Source organism: Branchiostoma floridae, chromosome 16, assembly GCF_000003815.2.
Source record: "Branchiostoma floridae strain S238N-H82 chromosome 16, Bfl_VNyyK, whole genome shotgun sequence".
In the NCBI taxonomy this organism is placed as follows: Eukaryota; Metazoa; Chordata; class Leptocardii; order Amphioxiformes; family Branchiostomatidae; genus Branchiostoma; species Branchiostoma floridae.
In genome coordinates this window covers 13,979,333-14,006,477 of record NC_049994.1, presented here as the reverse complement: position 1 = coordinate 14,006,477, position 27,145 = coordinate 13,979,333, and the positions used below count along the sequence as shown (strand labels likewise).

The 27,145-nt window shown below is 41.6% G+C and overlaps 1 protein-coding gene across 1 annotated transcript in view; it reads right to left on the bottom strand.

Annotated features, from left to right (window-relative positions):
• Positions 1–6: 6 nt before the first annotated feature.
• LOC118403707 (glutamate decarboxylase 1-like) overlaps positions 7–27,145 on the bottom strand; it is a 42,489-nt gene continuing 15,350 nt past the window's right edge. The window contains exons 4-16 of the mRNA XM_035802480.1: positions 19,643–19,879; positions 13,590–13,680; positions 9,862–9,974; positions 7,348–7,463; positions 6,708–6,787; positions 5,491–5,545; positions 4,896–5,012; positions 4,440–4,504; positions 3,911–3,989; positions 2,710–2,859; positions 2,342–2,391; positions 1,955–2,099; positions 7–225 (exon numbers count right to left, since the gene is read on the bottom strand). Coding sequence (XP_035658373.1) covers positions 52–225; positions 1,955–2,099; positions 2,342–2,391; positions 2,710–2,859; positions 3,911–3,989; positions 4,440–4,504; positions 4,896–5,012; positions 5,491–5,545; positions 6,708–6,787; positions 7,348–7,463; positions 9,862–9,974; positions 13,590–13,680; positions 19,643–19,879 — 1,472 coding nt within the window. The 3' untranslated portion in view covers positions 7–51. The remainder of the gene's footprint in view (positions 226–1,954; positions 2,100–2,341; positions 2,392–2,709; positions 2,860–3,910; positions 3,990–4,439; positions 4,505–4,895; positions 5,013–5,490; positions 5,546–6,707; positions 6,788–7,347; positions 7,464–9,861; positions 9,975–13,589; positions 13,681–19,642; positions 19,880–27,145) is intronic.

The window sequence follows — 27,145 nt, the reverse complement described above, 5'->3', positions numbered from 1 at the left end:
AGGACTTTTTGTTTTGAATTATGTTTTGGCAGAGATGTTTAAAGCTTGAAGTTACAAGTCTTGTCCCAGCCGTTCTATCTCCTCGATCATGTAGTCTATGTCGGCAGTGGTAGCAGCGGGGTTGGAGATGACCATGCGGAAGAAGTTGACGTTGTCCCCGAGGGGCTGGTAACCGATCATCGTCATGCCTCGGTCCATCATGCGGGCTTTCACCACCGGGGCCACCTAGAACATTTAACATATACATTTGATCCCTGGTTTTATTACACAGCTTCACTCTTTTGGTTTTCTATTTTACATTTTACACGGACAGAATTGGCTCTATCGGCGTTGTTCAAAACGCTTATTGATAGCGCAAAGCCTATCTCTCTAGCCAAAGATATACTCATGACATTTCATTGGCTAGAGGTCGCTCGATACCCCAGAAGCGTTTCTCTGTTTTTGTCATCACAGCGGTCTCGTCAGCCTTGGATAAGAACGCAAGGAAGATGTGTTTGTATCGGCCAGCCAATCAGATGCCCCCTCCTATTGTTGGATATAAAGCTACCAGCCAATCATGTAGCCCCAGAACCGCAGGCGATGATGTAATTGGCTGGTAGCGTTCCCTTCGAAAACAGGACGGGGAGTCTCCGATTGGTTGGCTACTGGCGCCAGTGCTAACGCATGGAGGATGACGGATCCCAGGCCGGTATGCTGCTTGTCATATAAACTTCTTCTATGAACTATAGTGCTACACGTGAATATGTACGGAGATGTAAACGCAAAGGCCCTCTAAAGGTGTGCTCTTGTGCTCGAGTCTTACATTCAAGTGTGCACATGTGCGGAGATGCTGCTTAGCCTTTACAAAGAGGACTTGTTAGGGTGTGACGTAGTGCAAGTGGCGACCAAGTACCAGTCTGAGAGCACCTCTCAGTGCAAATATGTTTATCACGCATTAGCATCAGAGTGTGCAGTAGTAGTCACACTGCAGCTGTGAGTAGCACACTCAGGCTTTAAGATCGTAACTTAAAGGTTGCTAATGTACGGAAACTACGACAGGAAACATTCTGTCCAATCTTGGACAAGTTTGGCACTGAATTGTATTTTGTACTATATTTTATAATATATTTGATTGACAAACAGATGAGTATGACTTCGTGCTTCAATCACCTGTGCCACGTGAACTTTTCGCCCAAACATGAAGTGCCGTACAAGTGCTGTCTAAATGGCGTTGTCGTAGAGACAAATGCATTTCAACATTTCAACACTCGTTGTCAAGGACTACGGGCGGCTTGTAATGTTGCGTAAGGACACTTTATCTCAAGAGCGTAAGGGATGCAGGCCAAACCAGACGTACGAACTAAAATGGAAAACAATTTTCAATGTCGGCATGGGCCAAACATCCAGCAGGAACGCCACACGACCCCACAAACCTGTTTTGCGCCGTTAGAGAACAGGCTGTCGTAGTCTTGCTCAAAATCACACATACGATCAAACCGTACTCTCAAAGCGGAGGTTAGGTTCCGGCTGTTTTTTTAACGTTTTTTAGGCGTTTTCTATCGGGCTTTCTATTTTGCACTGAAATCCGGGCCGGGAGACATCAACATTTCAGTACAAATTAGAAAGCCTGATAAAAGCGTCTAGAAACGTAAAAAAACAACCGGAGCCTGACCTCTGCTTGGAGAGTACAAACCGTACGGCGAGTGTAACCGAGTCTTAAGCTAAAGGCACAACCCGCCGTACGTGCACTTACGTGCTGTCTACGTGCCAAAACGTGGGCAATCTTCTGGGACCCGCAACTGGTAAGTACCGCGTCCGTACGAACTCGTAGGGAATCCGACGGATTTTAGAGGACGCAGATACGCCGTAGAACTTAACGTGCAGGCAAAACTTTGTGTGCCATCAGGCTGCGGATTCTCCCCCGTACGTGCCAGTACGGGTAACGCTCTTAGCTTAAAGCAGCGGCTGTACTGACCTGCGCGAGCCGGTCCCTCTTGTCAGGTCCGTCGGGGAGGTCCCGTATGCTCGGCGGCAGGTACCAGAAGCAGATGTTGGTCAGCTCAGGTTCATCCACCACCATCTCAAAACCTTCTCTCGCCTTCAGCTTGTCGGTCATGTAGCTATAGGAGTAAAGTGCAATATCATAATGTAGGGCTAGTCAATCATTTTCGTAACGCAATCATCAAATGATGAAGATGACTACAGATAAGAGAGAAAGATTCAAGTATAAAGCGTAGGTCATGATTTTCTTATACAAAGTACACAATTAGACATTAGCTCGATTGCAAAGTTTTGTTAAGTTGGATTTTAAGCGGAAAAAATAATTGTTTTTTAACAAACATATTGGAAAAGAAATACTTACTGTGCCAAGTCGAAGCATTTGTTGATCTGCGCCTCAAATCCAACTGTTGCCTGAAAATCGAAGCAATTCTGTTAGCAATAAATGGTCTTAAGATTACTAGAACTGCTATATACATATATTCCTTTCTTTCTTCTTTACACTACTTTTACTAGTTGTTTTTTTGCTGAAGTATTGGTACTGCGTTGGTAGGACAACACATTCGACAGAATGTCAAAGAATTAATGCGACAAAGAAAGAAATAATTGTCCAGGAGTCCTTCCCTAGGTTAACGTTTCCCCTCCGGCTAATGAAACCCTTAAGTAGCCAAACTCTCTCTCTCAACTATGGTTCTAGAGCCAGCGGAGTACATCTGATAGAGACGTGTGCACCTTTGCTCTCCACATGAGCCACAGTTTGAAGACGTCCACATGTCTGCCGCACTGGATGGTCTTGTCGCCGGTGTCGTAGCTCACGTCGTAGTTCTTGTCTTGTTGGAACAGGTAGTCCGCGCACATGGAGTTACACCGCTGGAGCAGGTTCTGTTGTAGATACAATGAATATATTTATAATGCTTCAAAATTTGCAGAAGACCCCCTCTGCAGTTCGAAAGAAGTCTGCAAGGAGTCTGAAACCAGTGTGACTATAATTGATCCAGAACGCAAAAAAAAAAAAAAACTGTGACCATCGTAAGTCTAGGGCATGGGATATCAAAATGGGATATTCTACCGCGACAAAACAGCCCCTGTTTTTGGAAAGAAAGCTACTAGGAGTATGATGCCACTTGCTTTATCCAGAACACACGGTCTATCTCCCACCCGAAAAGTATGTCCAGAGCATGCAATATCAAAACGGGATAGTCTGCTGCCAATAAATTTAGTGTTGAAGAAAGCCGCTATGGAGCCCCTCAATATAACCATCCTTTCAATATTCGATAGGCCCAAACCCTATTGCATTGCAATCCATTTATGAACAGTTTCTTCATAACGTGTTTTACGTGATAAACGCCGAAAATACACGTGTAGTTGTGAGCAGGCTCGCATATTATATCCTTGTTCACATCTCAATTATTTCAAACGTCAATGCCTTTGACGATTTGTTGTCGTTTTCGCGGTATTCATCATGTACCCTTATCAAAACACGGCATCTTTGTTGGAAGTCATGATCACTTGTCTGATAAAGTTATCGCGAGTTTAGCAGGAGAGTATCAAAGTTGCCCTTGTACTGTGGTGGGCAGAGACACATCCTTTCTATCGATTCATCTTTACGTTGGTTGTCAACACATACTGTCAGTATTGAATTCATTGACCAAAATGGTATATTAAGTCTGGTATACGTAAGGTGCAGTGGAAGAGATGCTCTACCAGGCAAAAGCCATACCACTACTACAAAGACGTTTAAATCTTCATATGAAGGGAATCGAAATGAGTGTAAAGATCCTTTCTCCTATCACAGTAAAGAATCTTCGAGAGGTGATGGAGCCCATAAGATGCAAGACACCGTGAAGGAGATGAAGAAAGACTGAGTGCAACTACAGGTCGTTTTCACAACTATAGATGCAGAAACCAAAGAATCATGATAATGAATACGTACGCTTTCCTTGAGTAGCAGACAAGAACACTGAAGAATAACGCCCATCAACTTGTGTGGATTCCACGTCACTGAGTCAGCTCTAGAACAGGTCAAACAAAATGGCCAAATTAAAAATCTTCATCCTTCTTAAATAGCTCTACTAAATTGTTCACGGAATAGCATCTAAATCAGTAGAGTAAATCATCGATTTTAACCGTCAATGCACATCTGGGTCGACTGACATGAAATGCCTCGCAGGGCTATGATGCTTTTGTCAATGCAAAGACGTAGATGTTGGCCATAAGATGTCAAGAAGACCACGAAATCGGAAAACTATGGCCTTCATTTACGTCACTCTTCATTCAATACGACAGCCACTGACGACATCTTAATCGGTAGTATTGAGGTGTCTCTATCTTGGCCTGATATAAGACATCTTGATGCCAGATGCCTATAGAATATAAGCAACGACAAGGATAATTTTCTTTTATGAAGTTATTTCATGTCCAGTTACGATGAGGCACAACTCAGTGACTATCACATATCACACCTTTCAATGCCGTCCAGTCGTTTCCTGTATTTCTTGGACAGCAGGACTCCGCCTCCCCAGGCACACTGAAGAGGGCAATAACAAAATATTATCAGAATATTTCTAAGTAAGTTATCAATTCTCAATGAAAAATTCTCAACGACGCGTGTGAATTCTATGGATCGAACAGAACAGTTTTAGCCTGGATGTAGCGAGTGCAAGGAGCTCCGGTAGAAATTGGATTGTACACAGGCTAGAAAAGAACAAAGCAAAACATTTTATCTGCCATTAAATTTTGACGTCTTCTGTCAGGGATTGGTTCCGAAACGTAACGTGTTGTATTGGTATAGTTTGGGTACATGTTCGAAAATTGTACTTGTACCTGCAGCATTTAACAAAGGAACATGTGCTCTTTAAAAATGACTGTCACACCGTCACTTCTGACGTTCCACTGACGATAAATCGTTACCGACTTACGTCAACGTGCAGCCACATCTTGTGTCTCTGGCAGATGTCAGCCAGGTCGTGCAGCGGGTCGAAGGCGCCGTACACGGTCGAGCCGCCGGAGGCACTGACGAAGAACGGCGTTTCTCCCTGCAGAATACGCAAAGTGGTAAGGTAAAGGTACGTATAGACAGTGCAATAGGTTTTTGGGAGGTATAGGCAGTCCAATAGCCTTTACGGCGAGTTTGCTCAGTGCAAGGCCATTGACCACTTCTAGGCACTGACAAAGAACGGCGTTTCACCCTGTAGAATACACAAAGTGGTGACGTAAAGGTGCTCTCACAGCCTTTTTGAGACCAAAGGGGCAGTGGGGCACCGTCGATTAAAGGACGATTTTTGAAGGTTTTGGCAAAATTTGTGTTTTTGGTAAAATAATTATTATAATTTTTTTTTTACCATATAACATTTAAACACGTTGATTATTCTATTTTATATACTTTCAATGAACGTTTTCACACAAAAATCAAACCCATTGAAAACGTCAATTGCAATCTATTTCATTATTATTTCCAGGTCAAAAATCATTTATCGCCCATTATCTTACTCAACAATAGAGAACCATATCTACCTTCGATTTTGCAATTTGAATCTTTCGTTCCAAGTCCGATGGTATCATCTTTCCCCTGTGTAAAAGGAAAATTGATAAGATCAGTAACGAAGTGTGAATTGATTACAATAACGTATCTAATTCTAAAGTTAATACCACTTTATCACACAAAATAGAGAAGAATACAAATAGAGACCAAAACATTTGAAACCGTGTCTACAGTATTCTCAGAATTATTTTGTGCTACCAGAAGATATTCAATCTTATTTCAATATTTGCGTTGCAGGAAGCAGAAAATATTTTGGGAACTTAATGTTGGACGCAAAATCTCTTCATATATCTATTATCTATTATGAAAATAGGTCGGTAAAATTACTTGATTTATCATTTTCCATTATGATACTTTTACGACTGAAGTAGCTAATAAGTAGACTTCTGCGCATCACTGATCCGATGGTGTAATATGTAAATGTAAACGGATCGTAAATTAGTTATGGAATCTAATAGATTGAGACCACATCTCTTGCTCGAGTGCTCTTGACAGCTTTTTATTCAATCCATTAAGAAGATTTATTCATTGTAACAAAATGCCTTTACAGAGTTCCACAACGCTCCATTTGGAGGAAAAAGTGCCCATTTGTAACTATCCAACCATATGCGAGACAGGTATTAGGAGTAATTTTCTCGAAAGTGCATTCCCATTTGGAGCGAATGCCAGCCATTATTAATGCATGCTTTCTTGACATAGTAATCATCGCGTTGAATTACGAACATCTTGAATATTTATGTAGTAAGTCACAGTGAGAACACAGCATAAAAGTCTAAATAGTTTCTTTCGAATCACATTTTTTCAGGACCTAAAACTTAACAGAAATACAACTGATGCCCAAACAGTTCTTACTTTCCAAGAGATAATTGATATATTACTCCCAAACTTTGATTTGTTGAAATACTTGATTTCTCATTTCATTTTCAAGTCTCTGAATACGTTTAGCGTGTACATTTCTCTTACCCATATAAAAAAAAAACGGTGACAAAAGATTTCGGTTTCATTTGTAGTTAACAATCACTCAATTATATAGTAACTACAATTTAGGGACTTATACCTTGCAACACATTAAGTATGAGAAACAAATGAACTCTCTGACTATAAGCTCATACACACTGTATCATGTGGAAGTTGATAGTGTGGCATACAGTCGCCTAAATAATGCAAGGATGAGACATCAAAAGCTTACCGATCATCGCATTTCACCGCGTAGACATTGTCTGTTCCAATTCCGACTATGGCAGCAGCGCGTTTCAAAGAATAGTGGCTCTGTAACAAAGTGTCATTATTTGATTAAAGAAATGGTTGTTTAATAAAAATGAACACACAATCTTTTGACTTTCATTTTTTTTTGCAACTGTTAATTTCATATCAACTATTTGATACCATCTTATTGAGAGGAGGTCAGGCCTATCATTGATGTCATTTCCTATAAGAACTCCCTGCGTCACCCTTGAACAAGTGGCACTGTGTGGCAATTCAGAATCCACTTCATATGTGTACTCCTAGAACACTATTTGGCATTGCCTCTAAACAGGAGAAAATGCAACGTGTTGCTGTGACCAGTACTGAGTTAGATGCAAGAACACAAGAGGTAAATGTAAGTGCAACCCCTAAAGAAACGTACGTTGCATCTCTCTCTATATATGGCAGAGTCTGTCTTGTTTCACACAATGATATTTGAAATAAAGTATATGTATTACCGTATTGAGGAATACGCGCCACACAGCTTGAAATATTCATTCTAGGAATCTTTTAAATAAAAGAAGGCATTTAATGATCTAAAGTATTTCTTATATAAAGTCTACATCATTAAGAAAAAAACTTACGTGTTCTGAAATGTACATGACGAGTTTTGGTGCTTCCCTGAGTCCCTTCTTTTTGACGTCTGGTACGAACTTGTAGCGTGCACAGTTCACTGCGTATAGATTGGAGATTGCACCGCCTGGAGAACATAACGTAAAAACAAATAGAAAAACATGTCAGACTAGCTATGGTATAGAACCATTATATACAGCTTTACGGCAATTTGGGAAATACAAACATGCTTGTATAGATGTAATCCTAAGGTACAAACCATTTGTTTGTTTCCTGAACCTTTTTTGTCTAGTTTGTGGCTTTACATGGCACATTCTGTGATTGTACCCTCATTGTGAAACGTAATCCAATCTTAAGAAAACGAATGTGCATCATTGTTTCAGATATTTCATCAGTGAAAGAAAATATGAACTGCCTTCCATCATCAAAAAATACCAATCTCCAACCATTTGTATTCGAAATCATCGTACCTGACTAGAAGCAAATTAAAGGTTTGTAGGAAAGCCATTTACGACAGTGTATGGGTGAATAAGTAGCAAAGCACAATAACAGCCTGATGCGGAAACGTTTCCCCTCTAAGAAACGCGGAGGAAATTAGCTGATTGCGGGGGGCAGGGCTCTCATCGCGCCCGTTGGACGCTCTAGCGGCGTAGCGCGAAGGGAGGTGATTGGAAACTGTTGGGGGCCCTATTACTTGTATTGTGCATGATGGGTCTTTCAATCGATGAAAAGCACTTAGTGTTCATTTCCAGCCATTGATCTTTGCCTATTGTGAGAGCTGACGTTCATGCAGTTACTATGGCAATCACATCAGATTATTCAGCACTAAGGAGAGATACATATATGTTTACCGTAGTTTTAACTACTGAAGCAGAATTTCCAATTGATTGAATGCGCCTTAGCCACACGGTGTTTTGTAACCAAAAGCGATACGTCGTACGACTGGTTGACGGTCCTCAACATGTCAAAAGAAGTCTGGTTGTCGGTACAATATTGGACGAACATGAACTTCATATTATCCCATTTAATTTCGCTGTGGATTTTTTAACCCCCCTCTGAGAGATAAGCGCCGGTGCCATTGCCACAAACTTCGTAACTCCAGATTGTGTGTAGCTATTCGTCAACACTCCGACTGTCTGACAGACAAGCCCCCCTAAAGTCTTCCTCGCGCGTGATAGTCCAAGTCTACCTGCAGCGCACCGCGACTCTTCGATCAAATGATTGCGACCTAAGGCGAGGTGAACATCTGTAAGTACTAAAAAATAATGGCTTGTTTCCGCGGGGGACCGTTTTTCAATCAACACCGCGGCAGTGGAGGCCTAGTCGAGGAAGCAGACCGAGAAGGAATTGATTGCGTCCAAAGCGGCGGCTAACGTCGACTATTATGTAGGCAACAGACCGGGAAAATGTCTGCCACGATTCTCCAGTAGCCCGGGTTGTTGGTACAGCCTCGTGTAGATTGGAAATGCCATCGGGGTCTTCAGAGCTAGGATGGTTGTCTGGATTGCGCATTGTTTCTACCGATGTTGTGTACGTGTAATAGAGGTAAACGTACTGTAGCCAACCACTTTTTTTTTAAATTAAAAACCTTAAGCTCTTCAATGCCAAATACAAGTAGTAAGCAGAAGCACTAAATGTAATTGGTGCACCTGAGATTAACATGCTTAAAGAAGTAAAGATATTCTAAAAACAAATTACAGTTTTGAAATACGCCGCTTTGAAGAAGAAGAGTTCACGTTTATCTCGTAGAAAGATAATTAGCTTTCATTCCCGTAATCGCATAGTCATCTCGAAAATTTGCGACTGTTTCCAATTATTACCACTCGGGATCCTTCTTCTCTGTGATTAATGGTGCATTATCTTCGCGCAACATTAGGCACAATTAATCTACCCTTCAACGTCTAACCTTCTGGTGACTTTGAACTTGAGAGTTGCTGTTACTCTTGTGACAAGTTCACAGAGTGACGTGCGCGTTTTCTAACATCTGTTGCTTAGAATGATGAGCGCGGAAAAACGAGCTCTTGAGCTTTAATTAAAGGTTAAAATGAAATTCGGTGTGATAAGAGGGTACTAAAAGAGTGTCACCTTGTGTAGTCATAACTCGTAATTTGTTACCAGTTGCACTCTATTGGCTAGCAGTTTTCAAAGGAAAAGCGAACAAAAGAATGCCAAAGCAATGTTTCTGAAGCTATTTACCGTTCGTTAAGGTGGAACGCCGGCCGTTTTGACAAAAAAATCATTCAACATCGGCGTGGACTACATGTACAGAGTCTTTGCATGACAGTGAATTTCACCCCACAAAACGTGCAATATGATATCCCCTGAGCATTGCTTTCTAACTCAAGGAGACGAAGAAGGACTGAGAGAACATGAAAATGCTGTCATTTGGATGGGACGATTGGGGGTAGGTGTTAGCCAGATGATCAACTTTGAAGCTTTCTTTGAAGGAGACATGATTTCCAGCATTAGGTAGCTCCCTTTGGCAACAGCGAATCGCTGCTTTTTGACTGGTGTGATTGACATACCTGGGCTGAAAATACCGTCTCCACTTTTGGCGGGAAAGCCGATGATTTCTCTCATCTTCTTCAGGATCATCTCCTCCATGACGATAAAGACAGGCGCAATCTCGTACGTGAACCTGGGGGAAATTAAGAAAGATAAGCTTAGCACACGTAATCCTGCAGATATACGTCACCAGTTGCTTTCCTTTCCTCACAGTGGATTTCGTCCCCTATCAGGACACCCCCAGATCAGGTAGGCATCGCATAGTCATCGCGATATTTCCAGTGATGTTTCCAGTCTTTGTCTGAACTTTTCAGTCATATTCAGTTCTAGTCCGTTACATCAGCTAGCGTTACCGGTAAAGAAAATTCAGGTCCAGGTCCAGTTCAAGTCCAAAAGATCTGGTTCAGGTCCGGACCTGAACCTAGATCTAATTGTTTGTGAAAACTTGTGAATTGGTGATACACAAAACCATGATCCAATAGTATAACTGTAAGCTTGTCACACGTAACCCGGCATCATAACGTCAACAGCCGCTTCCCTTCCCTCATAGTGGGTTTCGCCCCCTAGCAGGACACACTCAGGAAGGTAGGGGAGGTAGTATTGCTCGGGTACTGCCTAGTCGTGATGTTTCTAGTCTTTATCTGAGCTCTTTAGTCATATTCAGCTCCGCTCCGCACCCCTAATCCCAACCTAACTTATATAACCTACACAGTAAGACGCTCAGGATTTTTCTTCCTAGCTCTGGCCTATCTGTATGACCTACATACACCAATCGATATGGGACGGCTTAACCATTGTTCCAAAAGCAACAAGACGGTAACAGCATATTGGAAGGTCAATTTACCGTTTGAGCCGGGTTTTTGGGGCACACTTTCATGCGAAGATTTTTTTTTCTATTTTGCTTTTTGGACTTACGAGGACAATGTGGCACTGCACTCAAGTTAGAAACTTATATTAACAGTGCCACATATACGGTACAGACAGAAGGTAAAAGTGGTAGTCTTTTACCTCCCCGACCGAAGTCAGGTACTCATTTTTACACATGGGTGAAGTGAGGAAGGTCGTGTAAAGTGCCTTTCCCAAGGGCACAATGTCGGGGCACGGTGGGGATCGAACTCAGGACCTTTAGATTCCGAGCCGAACGCTCTACCAGTTACGCCACGCCCGACGCCACGAAGGTTGGAAAATCGCATCGTTGTATCAAATAAACCTTACCCTTCCTCATCCTTTATCTATAAGTATGGATTATGGTTCTCCTACTTGCTGTCTTGCGTCTTTTCCTACGAGTTGTTCCGCACGTATGTTCCCATCATATTAAATGCGATGTCATTGGGCACTGGAGCTTGTAATTTCAGTTGCTGTGACTTATTGACCAATCAAATAGGTTTTGTTACGCCATTCTGAATCGGCAGACAAAAGGCCGTATACTGTAAAAATATAGCGGTTGCGGATGATTCCATTCGGGAAAAGAATTATCCAACATCAATATTTAGAGCCGACATTTTGGAAGGGCAGAGAAGTCTTTGCTCTTTATACAAGGTTCCACACTTTCAAAAATAGTGACAAATTCTTCTCATACGGCCTGATACAAATATTTTGTCAAATATGTAGAGAATGAGATCATGTCACAAAGTCAAAACCTAACCAATGTAGGAAGGAATATGACATACAGTCCCTGACAGTGCGTGCCTAGGGATGACATAGGTGACACGTTTATGCGGAGAAAATGACCTGAAATTGAAGACATTTGCCTATCTCTGCCAACAGATTGCTCTGCCTTCTGTTACGGTTGTAATTTGCAAGTCTCACGAAATGGCGAACATACGTTCAGTCAGAGGTCATCGTCAAACAGTTCACGACAGAACGGGTGTGCATGTATCATGTGGAAGATGGTACCTAGCGGCTTGACATTTGTCGAACCAAAGGTACATTCATCAGTTCAGATATAAGTATCTCGACGTTGACATGTGAGGCTTAAGCAGACATTATCTGATCACCTGGTAAAAAAGGACAACTGTGAACGATCCAAACTAGTAGCTAGTTTATAATATGCATAATCAAATCGGCCCCTATTTCTAATGCGTAGCAAGAAATGGCCTAGTGTGACGCAATGTCAAAAAATGTGCCTTTTCACTGGATGGAAACCATTGAACAACCAAAATTGGATTTTTGTAGTATGATCCTTGACTTAAAGTACAATTGGAATGACAGTTAAACATCTACAACAGACAAATAGTAGAAAGGGGTCGTATAAGAGCCCGTATAGGAGCTCGATAATTGACACGCACGCAGGCGTTGGTCTGCTAGCTGTGAAATCTTTTTTCACAGACACCTTTGGTTCACTCTCATTAATCAACTTAACATGGGCTTAAGTATAAATAAACAATCTTCTTTGCATATATTTAGATGTGCTTATACAAGGGATTGCATGTAGTAACAAGAAGTCAAAGAGCTCTTGCCTCCATAAAAATCAGAATTTTTATATTGCAATCCATACATAGTATGGGATTGGAATATATTGCTTTTTGTTTGTCTCTTCTCCTGTCAAATCTTCAAATGGGATTAATTTTTTCATTTTTGGCCAAATGAGCTGAAATTTGGCAGGGTGGTAGAAATAGCAAATACCCCCAGACGTTTTTTTCACTTTCTTGATAGAGGCCTTAGAATTTATGATATTTAGGGTTTTTGGTCATTTTTAGACAAAATATGTATATTTTGGGCCCCTGTGCCCTGGTATTACAAGCTAATGACCTGAAATTTGGTACAGAGGTGCATTGGGCATATGAGCACAAAAAACCATCAACACTTTCTTCATAGATCACTTCAAAAATTAGTTATTTTAGGGTTTTTGGCCATTTTTGACTAAAAATGTATATTTTTGGCTCCTATGCCTTTGTATTAAAACCAAATGACCTGAAATTTGGTACATAGGTGCGTTTCACATATGACCACAGAACCCCATCAACGCTTTATTCATTGTTTACTCCAAAAATGAGTTATTTTGGGGTTTTCAGTCATTTTTGACTAAAAATGTTAATTTTTGGCTTCTATGCCCTTGTATGTAAACCAAATGACCTGAAATTTGGTACAAAGGTAAATTGGACATATGACAACAGGACCCCATCAATACTTTCTTCATAGAGCACTTATAGAATGAGTTATTTTGGGATTTTTAGCCACATTTAACTAAAAAATGTATATTTTTGGCTCATATGCCCTTATATTGAAACCAAATGACCTAAAATTCGGCATGAAGGTGTGTAGGACAAGTGCCCACAGTACTTCATTTTCCCTTTGAGCAAACATTACTTCAAATTGTTGAATTTTGGGATTTTTTCAAGGATGAAGATGGATTGCAATATGCTGTATTTGCTCCTAAGCAAATGTCGGCCTTTGTAGTGTTTGTAAATTTCTTCACAAAATATAACACAATCATATCCATTTCACACATTACAATCTTGTGAGCAAATGCCATCCTTTAGTTCCTGCATGCTAGGGAAACAAATTTGGATCTGGAACAACTACAGACACAAATAAACACGCAGATTCAAAATAATTTCTTCGTTTTTTTCTTCGGATTGATGGAGGTAAAGATGTAGCCAGAGTATCAGCCTGCTTAGTTTACCGGGGCTCCCACACTGCAACCTCACCAACAAGATAGTATATATGATTGGTGAGGGGGAAGTATGGAAGCCGCGGTAGACTAACCAGGCTGATAATCAGGCTAGTAAAGATGACCGGTACGTACATGTTGGTGTTGGCGGTCGCTGTGAGCCATTCCCCCGCCAGAGAGATGACGTCCATCCCGCTGGATAGCTGGTTGAAAAAGCGGGGATGTCCTGGGCAAACGGAAAGTTAAAGATACTTGAGCTTAATAACGGAACAGCCAAGATAGAATTTACACCTGGCAACAGTAGCAAATTGGTATTGAAAGCTCACATGTTTTGTACTTTGCCCCGTGAGAAAAACTGCATCGTTGTTTCCCTTATAACCAGAGTCATTGTAAAAATCAATGTCGTGAGTGTTATCATATTATTATATTCCCGTTTTACATTTTAACTTACCTGAAAACTGTAATGAGAAGGCTATAGCATTAATGTTAAAGGTTCATTTTATAGCAAAGAAATGGAAGAACGGTAATATTTATGTTGTTTAGAACTATGGGAAGATTATTTTCACACAGTTCTGTGAAAACTTGAACTAGAAGTTATAATGTAAACACGCTACAAGCGAAATGTAAATCATTCATTCTTTGTCAGTTCAAAAACCGGCTCGGAATTGAATAGATAGCAACTACACTTCTTAGCCTTCTTCTCATTTCCTGTTTTCCAAGAACGAACACGAAACGCATCGCCAAAAAGCTTCTTGCGCAAATAGTCCCGCGATTCTATCCAAATGTAATCTACATATGATATCCGCCAGTTCCTTCCAGTCCAGTGCGTGCATTCAAAGTCGCATTTTCTACCGACGAGGGTAAAGTGGATTCTTCCTGTACAACGATCCTTGATAAAGAAAGGGTAATTTGTATACTCTCTGGTTGTAACATTTGGCAGGAGGTCAGATCTACTTTAGAACGACAAGAAAACACGGGTACGGGTGAAGATTTCACACCAGGTTCAACTCCATTAAAAGACGTGGCGATGCGAAATAATCAAACGCCTACAAAGTCTTTTCAAAGTTGTTAACTTTTAGATAGTATCTTTGTATCCTTTGCTGCTCATGGTACTGATGTTAGTTCTAAATTGTCCGCGTCAAAGTTTGCTTTTGTTGTTCCTTGTTGTAAAGTTTGGTCATCTAACATCATTTTAAGACACATGTTCTTTTTGTTTGAGTATCATGTAAGTAAAACACATCGTCAGTTCGAAATACCAGCTTTCTGATTGCCTGATATATCTTTTCATTCTTTTTGTTCAAGTCTCAAGGAACGTTCTCACGTTGGATTGTGTTGTAAAACTGAAGTTTGATACCTCGAAACTAAATGTGAAGACTTTGAAACAACAAAGAAAAACATTTCTTAGAGTAGAATGCAGAGTATAGCTGTGCTTATATTCTGCAACTGCTCTTTGCCTGTCAAACAGTGTGTAGCTGTCATGTACGATTTCTGATACCCGGCAGGCATTCCGGCAGGCATTCCTATTCCTATGGTGACGAACAAGTCTTCAAAACTCTTTAAACTCTGTTAAAATGTCAATCTAAAACCTTTGCCAATCAGAGACGTTGTGCACGTGCCTACAGGCTCTGAGATTCTGTTACGTCTTTCCTCTGGCTGATCCTTATCTATAGAGTGGATCATACTTTGCCTTTAATGACATACAACTGGGACGTCAGTAAGGTTTAGATAACATCGAAATGGAACATCAACACCCATAGCACAGTTTGTTATCTTGCGTTTGCTGCTGATATCAAAACGGAAATTTTGGGCTTATTGGTGACTACTACTCTATTCTTTAATTGATGACCATAAAGCTTTCCTTCAACCATATGACCAAGGCTTAATACCAGGTGCAGACCTATCTCACAAGAAATGCCACAGACACCCTGTGGCGATAGACTTTTAATTTTTCATATGTCATACTTTATATTTTGTATTTTATGTTTTGTTATCTCACCTTTGCTGGTGTTGTTTGAAAGGGGACCGGTGGGCACATACTAGCGACTGATGGCAGGCAATCATAACTCTTTATATGGCTCTTCTTTTGCCAAATGACCCGCGGCATATGGCGACTGGATACCCAGCCCATTTCCTAGGAAATGCCACAGACGCCCTTTAGCGTCGTACTTGAAAGTGTGCCAGTCTGTTTTCAAGATGATAGCAGTTGGGTTATGTTCGTGTAGAATCCCTGCCGTCTATCTCCGACGTTATAACGCAGTCAGATGGCCTGGTACAATCACCATTTCGTTTACCGCAGGAGTGATCATAAGGTGGCAATGGACTCAAGTCTTTTGGCGGACCGATCGTCCTGATTGCACACAGCGGAGGGATTACTGGCTGATTCCCTGGAGAGGTCACCTTGGACATCCCAGGACTTCATTCCGACACACTTTATTTAGTTTCCCAGTGGGGTATTCTCCAAACAAATGTGGTTATACCCCCCTTTCCACTAGGACGGCGCTCTCGCCGCCCTCTCTCTGCGACCTCAAACTTGACAGATCGCTCAAAGAATTCTATAGAAAAGAAACGAATACACTTTGTGTGTTTGCTGTCTTCTCAGTCACACTTTAACGTTTTGTATGATATACCCAGTGTGAAAGCGAAGGTTACACATATCCTATTTAGGTCGTAGTGAGAGTGCAGCGCGATCGCCGTGTAGTGGAAAGGTGGCCTAAGTTTCCCAGTGGGGCACTCTCCAAACCAATGCGGTCAGAAGCAAGAAGAACTGCCACTCCGCTGTATTTGCGGAAGCTAAGCTGGTAGTGAATTATTCATCCCCCGTGCGTCAGAAGCAGCGCTGCGCTCGACTACACTCAAATCAGCAGCACATTACTGCAGTACGACACACTAGCCGCTCTATTAGCCACATGAATACAACATGCACACTGTAGGACTCGTCTATTAGGAGATGAGTAATAGGCATGTCTACTGGACTGGAAAATATCGATTTTTCCCTCGTGCGTCGGTACGCGAGGAATGCCTTGGGTTTGTCAATGATGTTTTTGGGTAGCGCCCAGTTTAAACTCGCTTTGAAGTTTGGAGTGGAGAGAGTGCACAAAGCAGGTTGAAGCGTCACAAAGCTAATCTGCAAGCAGATCCACGGTGGCGTAATATAGTATCAAACCCACCCACCGGTGCCCGTTTGACTCCCTTTGGCCGGCTTTACTCCTTGGCCAGCTTTGATACTATCTTATGGCACCGTAGGATCTGCTTGGAGATTATCACAAAGCATCGGAAGAGACGGTTGGAAGCTTAAGTCGCTTGAGCAATTTTTGTGTGGATTAAATTAAGAACTTAAATGCAGCAGACCGGCGAGGAATACCTCGGGTTTGTCAATGATGTTTTTGGGTGCAGCGCCCAGTTTAAAGTTTGGAGAGAGAGTGCCCAAAGCAGGTTTAAGCGTCACAAAGCATCAAACGAGGGCCTGAGCATTTTTTTGTGTGGATTGAATTAAGATGATCTTAAATGCAGCAGACCGACGAGGAATGCTCGGGTTTGTCAATGATGTTTTTTGGGTGCAGCGCCCAGTTTAAAGTTTGGGGAGAGAGAGTGCCCAAAGCAGGTTTAAGCGTCACAAAGCATCAGAAGAGACGGCTGGAAGCTTGAGTGGCCTGAGCAATTTGCGGCTGCATTACGGCAGTCCTAGTAGCAGCAGTGCGAGGGGATGTTATAGAGTTACCGACGAAAATGGCATGCACATAAAAAGGAATGGTTGGAGGTAACTCAATCAAAGGCACTTTGTTTCTTTCTCCCTCTGTCTCCAAGTCTCTCTGTGGCGTCTCTGTCTGTCTCTCTGCCCAAATCCTTCTTGCTGTCTCCCTCGTCTGTCTATCCTCGTCTCTTAGCTTAGTCTCTCTGTTTCTGAATCTCGTCTATGTTTTTCTCCATCTTTGTCTCTATGCCATTTTCTCACTCTCTCTTTCTGTCTCCCTGAGGAATTTAACACGACCCAGTTGTGTATTAAAAATGATGTAAATAACTGTGTGTTAGCCCCTGGAAACCAGTAAACACGTGCATGTTTTTTATTCATGTTTGAACAATTGTGCTTGATCGTGTGCAAGTAAAACTTTATTTTTAATTTGCAAACTCACGATAACCAACAAGCGAAGGTCACAACTTTTCTAAGTTTGGACTCCCTCTACTAAATATGCCTACAGTGGATGATGTACATTCAATGTGCTTGCATCGGTAAATGTTTAAGTGTTTTGGTTACAAGTTAATGTTGTAATTACAGTACACCGCAGGATGGGGGTCCCTAGGGACGCTATCACCGCGTGTTAATGACGAAAACGATTGCAGACAATCGTATCAAAACCTTGCAGAGCACCAGCGCCAGACTGTTCCAGCCCGGCTTAGCGCGATACGCGGGTAGATAATGCTGCTGACGGATGTACGTTCCCCATTAGAGCAATTAGCGCGGTTTCTTCGTCATTACCCAAGACAGGTGAAGCATACGCCTTGATAGCATAAGAATGTGCAGCACAGCCTCATTCACCGAAGTCTCTGGGGGCCTTGGCGTAATTTTTTTGGGGAGGGGGATGGATTCGCGATTTTTAACCGGGAATACGCCGGAAAAGGAAAATATGCCGGGAAAGGAATATATACATGAAAGGTTGTACGGGCCCCCAGCACAGGCGTGCAACTTCTACAAGCTTCCCGGTATATATTCCTTTCCCGGCATGTTTTTCTTTTCCGGCGTATTCCCGATTAAATATCGCGAAGCGAATCCATCCCCCCTCCCACAAAAAAAAAAAGCCCAAGGCCCCCAGAGACGCCGGTGAATGAGGCTAGGCAGCATTGGTTCTAGCAAACTTGTTTGGTGTGAAAGAGTGGTGAATTAGCTGCACCTGACGCCAGCGCAAAGATCTATCAGTGCGTAAATAAATAACTGTTAGTAGGGAGGACACGGTGACATGTAACGTGAAGATGAAACGACCATAAAACGATGGAAGCAGCAGCATCGAAGCGCGCGGCGACACCGCCACATTTATGGCCCGTGTACGCTTACAAGACATTATTGATGATCCCATTTCGAGCAAACCGCCATCCTACGCGAAGCCGTGACAAGCCGTGGTGAATGTTTCCCTAAGGACGGCCGTTTGGGAGACAACCCGGCGGCCAACCCGTAATCCTCTTTTGCAAAAGCCTACCTGATGCAAAGACTTGATGGACCGACCGCGGATACCGAGACGACAGCTTCTTGGCGCTAAACAGGCCACACATGACATGTAGAACACGGTTGCTCCTCTTGATACAGAAGCGTTTCCAACCGATTAGATCCGCTGCTAGCTGCCGGCGACAGGCGCTGATCAACCGGGTAGAATTGAAGGTTACTCGATAGCGCATTGACTGTGCACTTAATTTTGTCTATTGCAGTATGATGAACATTTCCATCATTGCTGATACATGTTTGGGAGAAAACAGACATTTGTGGAGTAGATTAAGATTAAACTCTAAACTTAATGCAGCATACCAGCATAGTACATGACAATTACTTTTTTGAAGAATTGCAATCATTATCACCATAATCATTTTTATCACCAAGTCTTATTATAACCATGGTCATCAAAATCAATTTCACCAAACCACAATCATTACGTGCCTCATGACGGACTGATCATGATGCCATGGAAGGAAAGTACTATTTTGTCTTTCTTTGTGTGTGTGCGGTGTGTGTGTGTGTGTTTGTTTGTGTGTGTGTGCATGTGTGTATGTGCGTGTGTTTTTGTGTTTCTGTGATTTTCAATATTTACAATACAGCATTGCCATACATCTTCAGTGCTTTTGTATCCGTCTGTGCTAATGAAGGGTCACAAGGCAATATGCTCAAGTTGACGAAGTCTGTCATCTCTGATTACTTGTTGTTGTTGATTCAGTTGTATTTGATTCAGTTGACGTTAGTATACAGCCCTGTCATTAAAACCGAATGAGCATTGTAATGCGAATATGATGTAAGACGCTCACTTGTTTTGACTCCATACTTCTTGTTGTTGATCTAGTTGTTTTCTGTGACGTTGCTTCATTACTTGGTACTACGTACTTTATAAAGCAGATTTCACAGTTACAGTACACAGGCTGTCAAAGGTCTGTCATTAAAACCTAATATGTATAATGTGTACATGTACTGTATGTTGATGTAAGGCGCTCACCTGTTTTGACTCCATACTTGAGAGTTTCCCGGCAGGACTCCAGGATCTTCTCCAGTGTTTCGGGCCGCTCGTCGGGAATCTCCAGGTCCAGGAACTTCTTCAGGTCTTGAGGATGGTGGAAGTCCACCACCTTCTCGCTCCGGTCGTACGTCTTCCGGACATAGTCGCACAGGATCTCCACTACCTTGGTCAGGAACAGTGTGGTGGTGGCGGGGGCGTTTCTGGTGGGTAGAAGATCTAGGGGGAGAGGAAAAAAACAAATGTTTCAAAGAGATATAATAGCTTATCCTGCTTTGTTTACGTTAGTATTGCACAGAGAATCACACAACATAAAGCATAACCATGGGGACGTAACATATGCAATGTAACCTCAGAGACAGGATGGATGTGTCGGGAGCGTTTTGGCGGGTAGAAGATCCAGGGGGAGAGGTAAAATGTTTCATAGATCTTGTACTTCTTTGATTACTATACTATTGCTTAGAGAACCACACAGCATAAATATCAGTGTACGAGACGGGGCATATACAACGTTTCCGACTGGCAGGTCTTGGAGAGAGAAATAAAAGACCCTGTCCGTCTTTCGATGGTATTGTCTGGGGAATCACAAGACACAAAGAGAAGCAACGGAGACGTAACATAGGCAGCGTAACCTCAGGGACAGGCTGATGGAGCTGCAGCATTTCTGGTGAGTAGAAGATCTTCCTAGAGAAAAAAATGTCTTTAAGACCCTGTCCTTCTTTGATTACGAAGGTATTGTCCAGATATCAAGAAAAGCTATGGAGATGTGAAATGAAATATGCAACTTAACCTTAGGGACAGGTTCCTGGTCGCTGCTCCTTTTATGACTAGCAAAAGGTATTCGGACAGAGCAAAGAACAAATATTTTAAAACCCTTGTACAGTACTTCTTTAATTACGATGAGAACTACACAGCATAAAGTAAAGCCATGAGGACGTAAAATATAGAACGTGACAAGGTGATGGTAGCTGCAGCATTTCTGACCGGCAGAAGATGTCGCGAGAGTTACAGACACGTGATCTTATCAACACTTGATGTTGCGGACACATGACGTCAGCAAATGGTCAAAAGTGCCAGGAAGTTTATAACACCCTCGTCTCTGTTCGGTGAAGTATGGATGTATATGGACTCCTTTATACCTCTTACGAAGTAGGATTGTGACATGAAGTTTGAAGTCTCTGTTAGGTAAAGGCTGGAGTGTCCTGATGTATGGACTCCTTTATACCTCTTACAAAGTAGTCCTGTTTACTTAGTTACTTAGGACACGGAAAAGAACTACTTTGTTAGGGGTATAAAGGAGGCCATATACATCAGGGAACTCCAGCCATCCCAAGTGCTACATCCAGCTGCGTAAAGTGGGAGAATAGAACAGCAGGACGTCTTTGACCTTCTAAAAGTTTCACGAAGGTCATTCACTAAATGACATTCAAATTTGTGGCAGGCTGGCTCCGCACCAATTTGGTATCTCCCATTTTCTGGTCCACGCAAATTATACGTTATGCTGATGAAATATAGCCCAGATAAAAGGTACAATTTGAAGTTGATGGCTCACAATGATAGGGGCATAAATCATGATGGCAAACTACTGGCATAGTTAAGGACGGCATCGTACAAGGTAAGGTTCTCGAACTTGACTTTATCAACGTCCATTGTAAGAGGTAAAACTGTATTGCTACATACTTCTAAGTTATTAATTTTACAAGACTTAGCGATGATTTAAGTTTGTATATCTTACGGAAAGAAATACATATTTCGGAAGTTAAAAACATTCACATCAAAGAGGTCAAAGACAATGTACATACACGGATCTTCCATTCATTCCACTTTAATGATTCTTTGATGTGGTTTGGTGAGACAGATGCTGTACCGAGGTAGTTAACTATATCCAAATATTTTTTTATTGTTTTTATGATTTAGGTTCCACACCTCGTATGCCAACACGTAGCTCTCTAAGTGAGATGTGACATGTTACCTAACATCTAGAAATACTCTCGATTTACCAAGCGGAGAAAATATGTAAGACCTTGTACATACAGAATCTTCAAATTTGATGTGGTTTGGTAAAACATGCAACGTTGTAGTCAACTGTATCCTGATATTTACAAAAGCAATTGTTTTCATGATTTAGGTTCCACACCTCGTATGCTAACACGTTGCTCTTGTAGTGAGATGTGACATGTTACTTAAGGTTTAGAAAGCCTTCCGCTTCACCAAGAGGAGACATTCTGACGACCTTTTCTTCAAGGTGGTCGACCCGCTAAAGGACGACGACGCAGTACCTTTTAGCATCAAAAGGCTTGCTGGTTAGATGGATAACGGGGACGTCCATTTCGAGTCCATTTAGACACGGGGCTGACTGTACACTTCTTATCAGTCTACGAACAGATGCTCCTCAAGTCGCTGCTGAGCCACAATGAGATCATTTTTGTCAAAGGCTTTTCTCTCCAAGTCGCATTTTGTATACAAAACAGATTCCATCAACTGTACAGTCAGAGCAGAGTTGCAGACAGAAACCAAATGTTTTAACGAGCAGCAAGCTCTTATCTTTTTATAAAGTTGCACACTATATTATACCAGCGGGTTCGTATGTATATTGAAACAAGATTACGAGAGATTTCGAATGATTGACTTCGATTTTTCCATTGTCGGGCTCAAAAATGTTCGCCGTGAGGTGACAGTGGGGCTACATCACAACACCAGAATGATGAATTGTTTCAGGGAAAATACGACTTCGATTCTTGATGGAAAAACTTTCGGCAAAATGTTTCAATTAAGATGAAGAGATAGACTAAGCCGCAGAGTGCACTTTTGGGTTTTCCGATTTTCAGTCTATCTAATGGGTGATTTTCTGGAATCCAGCTGATATGGAGCCCTTTCGACACGGAGCTCTCACCTGAACAGTACGATAACAGGGAAGATTGATGCGTTGCTTGCATTTTCTTCAGAAGAAAATACAATGGAAACCATTGCATTGCATAGACCAATACTAAAGCGAATGCGAGATGTAGATCATGTAGTAGATATCCTAACCCAAAGAAGTATCAGAATGGGCCATTAAGTACATATCCTTTGTTTGTGGCAATTCTCTGTTGCCATGGGAATTCACCTTAATTATAGATAAGTCAAAGAGCATTTTAGGTCAACACGAACTGGCATCTGAGAGTGAGGTAGGTGACGTAGGGCCACAGGAACAATATTATGTATGGGAACTCTATGCACTTACACTGCCTGCAACAGAATAATGTTTAACATACGAGAATCTACTTTTAAGAACGGTTGGATATCAACGATATGTCTTAATTATCAGATAAGCTCATGGAGGAGAATGGTCGACGTGAAACCAAAGGTCCTCAAAGAAAGAAAAGCAGACAAAGCTGTTTTTATCTCTCTTAGCATCAATTTTGGATGGAAAAGATCCAGGCGAAAAAGGTACTAGCTTAACCTAGTGGTCCAATTGTCTAAAGAGGGCAGTTGGTCATCACCACGCTCACATAGCATCGTAAAGGTTTTTTGACCTGAAATCTTGTGCATTTGGCTTCGATCTAGGATGCCTTCTTACATTACGAAGGGCAGCAGACACTACACACTATCTCTATGCTGGTATACCAAAACTGTCCGATGGAATTCAAACAAGAAGACCACAGTTTTCAGGGCAGGCGCGAAGAAGTTGCTGCTGACCTGGCGCTCTGGACACCCAGACATGGCAATACTCATGTCATCTTATCCACGATCTTCGGGCGCATTGATGGAAGATCGGCCATATTTAAGATCGACAGAGGGTTGCGCGTATTTTTCACCTGAAAACCGTCCTTGTTAAATATAAACCATACTTTGTACCTTGTACAATTGTTGTGCAATATAGTTATAATGATAAGCGAGGCTCGGGCGATTGCCGCAGAATCGTCGCCCGATCGATTGTCGCCAAAAGTGACAGGGGTTTAAGAGGAGGCCGGGAAAACCAGCAGCAGCAACATTCATTGACATACCCAAGAAAGACACCGGCCTTGAGGTTGACAGCATATACATAGTAATGAGCGACAGGGAACACAGAGGCAGCTAGCCGTCTCGACTCGAGACCGGATGGACTCGACTTAAGCAAGCAAGTACTGCCTAATCAAAAAAAGAAATAGATCACTGACTTCTGCGAGTTCATTTAATGTCTGCATTGATTATGATCTGTTCTGCTGTGTAGATTGTGCTCCCTTGAGAGTTGAAATCTGTCTCATTTCCTTCTATGATCGATTAAATATCTATTTTAGATTGCATATTCAGAGAATACATTCAAAGTTGTTGTACGAACGTGTTCAAAACCTGAAATTTGTTTACTGATAAAGTTTTGTTTTGGTCCGGAGTAACGTGTTGAAAACCTGAAATTTGTTTACTGGTAAAGTTTTTCTTGGTCCGGAGTACAGGCCTAGCTAAACACAGAATGTGCGTTTCGTCTTTTGACCGTATGTCGACATTTGGAGCGTAATAGAATGACAAAGATTTGCCAGAAAAAATGTTCTGAAAAAATAAAATGAAATAAGTGTTGTTCTGAAGGGTACGTCGAGTTTTGGTGACAAAACCCTGCAATAGGGGGTCTTAAAAAGATCCAGATGATTAAGCGCTAAGCGTCAAAATGACCCTCCAATACCTACAGCTAAACAACGTTGTTGATTGCGCTTGCCACGTGGAACATCATTGGTGAGTTAGAACTAACCGCTGAGCCCACAGGGGATAATGATAAACATTGCCCGGCCTTATCTTCACTTTAACAGGATGTAGAAGTCATCATCCTCCGGCACACGAGGGGCTGATGTTCAAAATCACTCAGGAAACTCTGAAGGTTACCCAACTCAAGAAGGTTTTGATGCCATTCAGGCTAGGGAAGGGGAACAGTTTTGCAAAATACCTAGAATTCAACCGTGGATCGTTTTTAAGAGCGAGCCCACAAAAACAAGCTAGAAAATGCAAACAGTACACGTGAATATGATGATTATGACAAATTAGTCCCGGCTGATCCTAATGGTATTCTTAGGAAACTCTGAAGGTTACCCAACTCAAGAAGGTTTTGATGCCAATCAGGCTAGGGAAGAGGAACTGTTGTAAGTGGACGGTTTCGTACGAGTGTCACCTGAGGGATGACTGAACTGAACTGAAAACTTCGTACGAGATGTAAGGTTCAACCATAGATTTAAGAGCAAGCCCGCAAAACAAGAAGCTGCAAATAGTTCACGTAATTATGATGATTATGACAAATTAGTTCTCACTGACTCTAGTGGTTTTCTTAAGTACATGTACCAACCTGCGGCTAGTTGGGCAATATTGGCTGCATATCAGCCGAAAGAATAAATATATAATTATGATAACAGTTTAACGTCGACTCTCCTGTTTTGACTTAACCCATCTTCTACATAAAAGCATAATTGGTTACAACATTTATATGGTCTGTCATTTACTACAAAATGTGCACAGAGGACATTAAATCAATTAACAGAAACTGGTAAGACGCACTGCAGACCTGCATCACACATGTCTGTCTCCCTAGAAAAAGACAAACGAAGAGGTTCAAAAGTTTCTCTACGCCTATTGGCATTTTGTATACGGCCTTGAAAAAACAAATGAAATACTTTTGTCAAAAATTAAGAAAAGAAATGAAAGAAGTTTTCGATTCGCTATCTTCAATAAACAGACATAACATTGTACACATAAGATTGTGAGTTTCATTCCACGAATGGAAATAGACTTTTTCCTGCAACACAATGAGACTTTCTTATCTCTACCAACAACCTGTAGCGATTTAGCATAGGTTGTTCTTTCTGTATGTATGTATAAATGCATCTATGTACTTAGTGCCATACGGTTCAACCGACTTTGTACTGCAAGTCTTTAACCAAACAGCTTGAAATATAGAAGAACTACAATATCCATGACGTGGGTGCATTTTACATAGATTTTTCTACAACTGAATTAAGAAATTAAAGAAAACAACAACTGATTGTTCGAGGATGGTATTGTATGTGGTATTCAGTAGATCTCAGTGTGAGATACGAATCACGCTGCCAAACCAAGATAGATGTTAGATCCTAATCTTTACGTCGAGTCGTGCTTTAGTGAATCATACCCGTGGGACGATGATCAAACGACGGTTCCTGTGTGAAGGTGTATGTGAGGCATATTCATGTATTACTTCTGCACAGTGGCGTCGGATTTAATCCTCCAATGCACGGGGTGGATGAATGGAAGGTGTCGTAAAACCCTCCAAAGCGTTGGAGGATAAGATATAGATTTCGAAAACTCCTCCAGGAGCTGGACGTGTTTTTGGTTTGGTTCTGCCGTGGACAGGGTCATCAATTTAGCACTAATCACTTCCATGGCATCAACCTCTGAAACTCCCAGCAGGCTGGATGAAAATTTGATTATTGGACCAGGCAAGATCATAGGATTATTGAATAAATCCCATGAATTGTTGTTTTTTGTCTTATCGCATCGCCAAAATCATGAGAAAATGAAGGTTTTTCTCAAAATATCTGAGACAAAATCTTTGGAACATCAGAAAAAAATGTAAAACCCCTTTACTTGATGCAGGAACACATGTAAAAGAAAAGGGAAGACGGCACTCTATTTTAAGTGTAACGCAGATGTTCACCAGCTTGCAGGAGATACATCAGACACTGCCAAAACTGTTTATTCAGTCACGTTGGCTGCTAAATACCTGGCGACAGACTATGTTTGTCAATGTTCCAACTAGTTTACAATGGTGGTGTTAACTACCTAACCGTTTAGTGCTCTTATGTGTATTTGCTTTTACGAAGACAAACGGACGAATGTGGTCGAATGCCATATCAAACATTGTGCTTATGCATATACTTGTTTAGGCGATTTACATCACACGAAGGTATACGGACGAATTCGAATGTGGTCAAATGCCATATCGATATCTGACATTGTATATATTATGAAGATTCTCGTTTAGCTGATTTACATTACTAAACAATGTTCAAAACGCGCGCCTACTAGAAATGAAGCATTTCCTTTACCGAACACTCAATGGTTTTCTAAAGAAGTAGCTGTGGGTTAGATATATGACACTTTCCCCATCTCCCTCACACCTCGGAATGTTGGTGTGTCGCACAGGGACTGCCGGTGAGGCTATGTAGAGACTAAAAGCTTTTCCTACGTCTCAGTGAAGTCAAAGCGAAAAAAATCAAACCACGCCAAAAGCAACACAAAGCAGCGGATAGATATTGTAACCAAAGGTTCTAGGCCGTGATGTTTTATTACCCATTTTCGCAGTTTATACTGATGTGAAAATGACTCTTCAGTTGCATTCTGTCCTTTCTTTTGATCTTTTTCCACGACATTTTGCTGTGTATCAATAGTAGCAATGATACCTGGTCAAGCTAACTTGTTTACGAACAGACTAAAAATAGCAGACATAGTACTTCAGTACTTTAGGAATGCCATTGACTTCCTCAAGAGGGACACGATATTCAGCATACT